At 36.4% G+C, this 5,622-nt stretch overlaps 1 protein-coding gene across 1 annotated transcript in view; it reads right to left on the reverse strand.

Annotated features, from left to right (window-relative positions):
* atg2a (autophagy related 2A) overlaps positions 1–5,622 on the reverse strand; it is a 35,647-nt gene that overhangs the window by 24,094 nt on the left and 5,931 nt on the right. The window contains 3 exon segments of the mRNA XM_016277449.1: positions 91–166; positions 554–696; positions 2,044–2,208. Coding sequence (XP_016132935.1) covers positions 91–166; positions 554–696; positions 2,044–2,208 — 384 coding nt within the window.

The following is a 5,622-nucleotide window of genomic DNA, read 5'->3' on the forward strand; positions in this document are numbered from 1 at the left end:
AAAGACTGATGACGGATTGCAAGAGAAAGCTATAATTGAACGCAGTGACACACACAACATGTGTTGCTTAACTCAGGTTTAGATACATACTGGGAGGTCTGCTACATTGAGGCAAACTAGATAAGGATCCTGGTACAGGATAACGACGAGGACAGTTGAGCATTCCCTGTAAGAGACATATAAAAGTGCAAGCCAATCATACACTGTACATAGATAGCTGATGAATAACAGGTTGATGGACTTTTTTAGTTAAACATTGCTGCAAGTGAGTTTTGAAAATGTAGCCTATCAATTAATATGTGGTCAGAAAAAGTGCATGCATAATAATAAGAATAAAAGATAAAAGAATTAGTAAAATAGTGACATGCTATACAGCAAATCAAATGCATCTTTACAAAAAAAGTTTTTGCAAGCTGTTCAAACCAAGTCTGGTGCCAATTTTTTGTCATTCTCTGAAAAACGTTTGGACACCTGAATGAACATCAGAAATACAAAATATGCTGAACTTAATTAGAGATGACCTTTACACCATTGAGTTCATAACAGCACTGACCTGTGGAGACAGAGGGTTTGTTTGAACCAGGCTGCTCTGGCTATGAATGGACGACTCCATATCGCTGTCTGACAGTTCACTCCCAGAGCGTGTTGACAACACACTGCTGGTCATACAGCCAAGACCCATCGAATAAAACATCTCTGAGAAACAAGAGACAAAAATACGAAATTTTGGCAAATAATGAACTTTAAATAGTTCCAGAAAATGAAAATCAGGAGAATAAAATCAGACATTGCAATTTTCGTCAAGAGCCTGAATCCTCACTTGTAAAATGTATGTATGATCAGATTTAAACCTAAATTTCATGGATTTCATCCAATGTGAAAGTGAGGAACAAATTGGGTTTAAGACAGAAACTGACGTGAAAATGTTCTTATGCATTGCATACACCAACTGAATAGCAAGTGTACAAACTTTCTGGCATTCATATAACTAACAGTTAATCAATTAATTCAACATTGTATGTGAAAATGTAAAGATAAATAGGGATATACAGTGGTCAACATTTAAAGTGGATCAAAACCTTTCATCAACACCCTAAAACAGCTGAGTTTTACCGTTTTCTAATCCATTCAGCCGATCTCTGGGTCTGGCGGTAGCACTTTTAGCTGCAGCTTAGCATAGATTATTGAATCTGATTAGACCGTTAGCATCTCACTCAAAAATGACCAAGGAGTTTCGATATTTTTCCTATTATCTAGCTGGGGACTATTTTCAGGCACTGCGTAATATCATTGCGCCTGCTGCACCCATGGTAAGGCAGCAAAGTTCCTTGATTATTATGCCTGGAATGAGAGTATATTTCCTAGCCATATCGGCCTAGAAAATCGCAACTTTTCATTTTCCGTCGGTCTTAGTACACGATGTAACTAAAGAAGAGTCAAGTTTTAAATAATAAAAATATAGAAACTCTTTTTAATTATACAGAAATACTTTGATGACAGACTTTCCTCAGGCATTTCAGAATGACCAAAACAACATATAGATGCTGTGAACGAGATCGGTTTGCTGGTTATTCAAGTTACCCCGTCTCATAGTGCAAAGTCACATGACTTTTTCAATGCGCATGGTAGAATTTATTCGGTAAATGTGCTTCCATTGTAGTTTATGCACATTTTTTCTTATCGGATAAAAAGTTTTATCCTACTCAATTGTGATTGTTTAGAATTTATGCGCATCTTGGCATTTCCATCCAGCAATTTTTATGCGATATTCCAAAATAAGCATAAAAACAGGTGGATGAAAACATAGCTACTGTAAACATATGAAACTGAATGTCAGGTTGAGCATATTGCATTGTGGAATACATTATTCCACAATTTAGTTGCACACTACACAATTTAGCAAATGTCATTCATAACAAAAAATCATTTACTTGCTGAAAAAAATCTAGTAGTAATATAGTAGTATGCCAATCTGAACATACCCATAATTACAATCAGTCATCTACAATAACCCTAACAAAATATTGACTCTCCTCGTCTCACCTCCGTTCTCCATGCTGGTGACATATGGTTCTGCTTCCAGCTCCAGATCTCTGTCATACATTTCTGAGTTCAGCTGCTTACTAAGATCCTCTTCAATCAATCGCAGATCATCAGAACCCAGAGGCCTAGAAACACCCCCACCGGACACACCCCCACCACCGCCATCTGACAACAGAGAGAGAAAGAGCACAGTCATTCCACTGGACACTGTCAATCAGACTTGTACATCCAGGCATAAGAACAGGGTTTTTTTCACAGGCGATCTCCATTTTGAACAGCAGCTAGCACACCCACCACTAGTCTAGTTGTTGTTTATAGATCAATATACTTATGGTGCTTATGCAACCTAGGGGTTAGACAGTAGAATATGTTTTAGCATTTTAATAGTAATAGAATTATTCATTTAAATAATAGAATATCAATCATGTAAAACATTATTTTTATATGTTTATACAATATATTTTTATATGTATATACAATAATTTATTTAAATATGTGTTCAGCATGTGTTCTAATCACTACATAAAATAGAAATAAGGTAGAAAAACATAGTATATTTTTTATATTTTTCTTGATAACCTCTTGTGCATTATATATATATATATATATATATATACACATACACACACACAGCGGGTAAAATAAGTATTGAACACGTCACCATTTTTCTCAGTAACTATATTTCTAAAGGTGCTGTTGACATGAAATTTTCACCAAATGTCGGTAAAATCCGAAGTAATCCAAACATACAAAGAAAACAATAAAAATAAGTTCATAAATTAAGTTATTGAACCACTGACATTTATTTAATACTTAGTACAAAAGCCTTTTTGGTAATGACAGCTTTAAGACGCCTCCTCTATGGAGAAACTAGTCGCATGCATTGCTCAGGTGTGATTTTGGCCCATTCTTCTACAGTCTTCAAATCTAGAAGTTTCTGTGGGCCTCTTCTATGAACTCTGATCTTTAGTTCTTATTTTCTATTGGATTCAAGTCAGGTGATTGGCTGGGCCATTCTAGCAGCTTTATTTTCTTTTTCTGGAACCAACTGAGAGTTTCCTTGGCTGTGTTTGGGATCATTGTCTTGCTGAAATGTCCACCCTTGTTTCATCTTCATCAAACTGTAGGTGTTGGGACAGAACCAGCTAATATTAATTTCCACTGACAAGGGGCTGGATTGCTTCCTAGTTACTGATAGATTTCAGCTGGTTTCTTGGCTTTCCATGCCTTTTTGCACCTCCCTTTCTTCATGTGTTCAATACTTTTTCCCTGTGTCATTCCATTCTATTACACATAACTTAATTTCTGAACTTATTTGTTTTCTTTGTATGTATGGATTACTTGGGTTGTTGCCGACATCTGTTATATATATCGCCAGCTGAGGAAGTTCAACCTGCCACAGGAGCTGCTGAAACAGTTCTACTCCGCCATTATTGAATCTGTCCTCTGCACTTCAATAACTGTCTGGTTCAGCTCAGCTACCAAATCTGACCTCAGAAGACTTCAGAGGGTAGTCCGGACTGCTGAGCGAATCATTGGTACAACCCTCCCTTCTCTCCAATAACTGTACTCGTCCAGAGTGAGCAAAAGGGCTGGCAGAATCACTCTGGACCCCTCACATCCAGCTCACTCCCTCTTTGAACTGTTGCCATCTGGTCGACGCTACAGAGCTCTGAGCACCAGAACGACCAGACACAGGAACAGTTTCTTCCCTCAGGCCATCCATCTCATGAACACTTGACAATAACTGTGGAACACACACTATTTATTCACTCATACACTTATTTATCTAACACACACACTCAGTCTACATTTCAATTTGCACATAATATACCTGTACATACAACTGTCTATTGTTGTATACCTGTACATACAATTGTCGATTTGTATATTTTTATTCCTTATTTACGTTCTATTTTTCTATTTTTTATTATCTGTGTTTTTGTTCTGTCACTGTCATTCTGTTACACTGTGGAGCTTCTGTCATGAAAACAAATTCCTCATATGTGTAAACATACCTGGCAATAAAAACTCATTCTGATTCTGATTCTGATTCTGATTATTATAATAAAACGTTGTGCATTCTTTGGGTTTAGTTGCTGTGTTTCAGCGCGTTGTTATGGGAAGAGCGCATCCACAACAGGATCACACATTCTGACTATAGCATGCAATAACTGCGTCATTTGTCATTTCATATATAAGTTGTAATATTATGTTTATGTTGTATTAATATTAATCTCAGGATGCATTTCCTTGAGTTAAATAAGCTGCCAGCAAAACGCTTCAGTTTACCGTGTTCATTCAGCTCTTCAGCTTCAGCACGCGCAGCTCAACGGCTGCTATTTAAAACAGTGGTATTAATTTGTTACTTTTTCAAAATCATTGATATATTATTAATAACAACAACCACTTGTATTGTTCTCTTATTATTTTCATCAACAGTATGGTTTAGTAATTAAAATCATTTAATTATTGTCCGTGCAGAGGCTATTCTGTTTTATTGATCTGTGGCGCATTCATTTTGATTCTTTACACGTGTAATGATGTCCAGTGACTTGTTTGCATTATTTATGCATTATTTTATTTATTTGTAAGACTTTTTTATGACTAAATTTGGTAATGGGAGAGTAAAAATATTTTTAAAACGTACACCGTTCAAACTAGGCTGCTTATGTTGAAGTGTTTGGGATGTGGCTTTTAATGATGAGACCTTTTTTGTAATCAGGCTCTCAAAAAGTATATAACAATTTGGATATAGATTTATCGGCCAACATATCGGTTATCGGCTTTCAAAAATAAAGAATAATCGGTTATCGGTATCGGCCAAAATTTTCATATCGGTGCATCCCTAATATTTAATGCTGTGTATTAGGGCTGCACGATAAATCGCATGCGATATTTAATGCGCATCTTATCAGTAAAGCCGGTTCTGTAATCAGCGGTAAATCTCCATCACCTGCGTGCTTTCACATTGAGCAGCATTAACTACACAGAGCTGTTGTTCACTGACGAGCTGCGCAAAACCACGTTCATATTGGCACAATCTTTTGCGCAGCTCGTCAGTGAACAACGGCTCTGTGTAGTTAATGCTGCTCCAAATGGCCTTAAGGCTTTGTCTGTGTTCTTTCCTTTTGAAATTAGAGGCAACCACTACATTTTAATCATGATCCAAACAAAGATGCAGCATGAGCAGTTTTTAAATCTAAATTAAAATGAGTATTGAACACGTCACCATTTTTCTCAGTAACTATATTTCTAAAGGTGCTGTTGACATGAAATTTTCACCAAATGTCGGTAAAATCCGAAGTAATCCAAACATACAAAGAAAACAATAAAAATAAGTTCATAAATTAAGTTATTGAACCACTGACATTTATTTAATACTTAGTACAAAAGCCTTTTTGGTAATGACAGCTTTAAGACGCCTCCTCTATGGAGAAACTAGTCGCATGCATTGCTCAGGTGTGATTTTGGCCCATTCTTCTACAGTCTTCAAATCTAGAAGTTTCTGTGGGCCTCTTCTATGAACTCTGATCTTTAGTTCTTATTTTCTATTGGATTCAAGTCAGGTGATTGGCT

Source organism: Sinocyclocheilus grahami, unplaced genomic scaffold, assembly GCF_001515645.1.
Source record: "Sinocyclocheilus grahami isolate Dianchi unplaced genomic scaffold, SAMN03320097.WGS_v1.1 scaffold112.1, whole genome shotgun sequence".
NCBI classification, from domain to species: domain Eukaryota; kingdom Metazoa; phylum Chordata; class Actinopteri; order Cypriniformes; family Cyprinidae; genus Sinocyclocheilus; species Sinocyclocheilus grahami.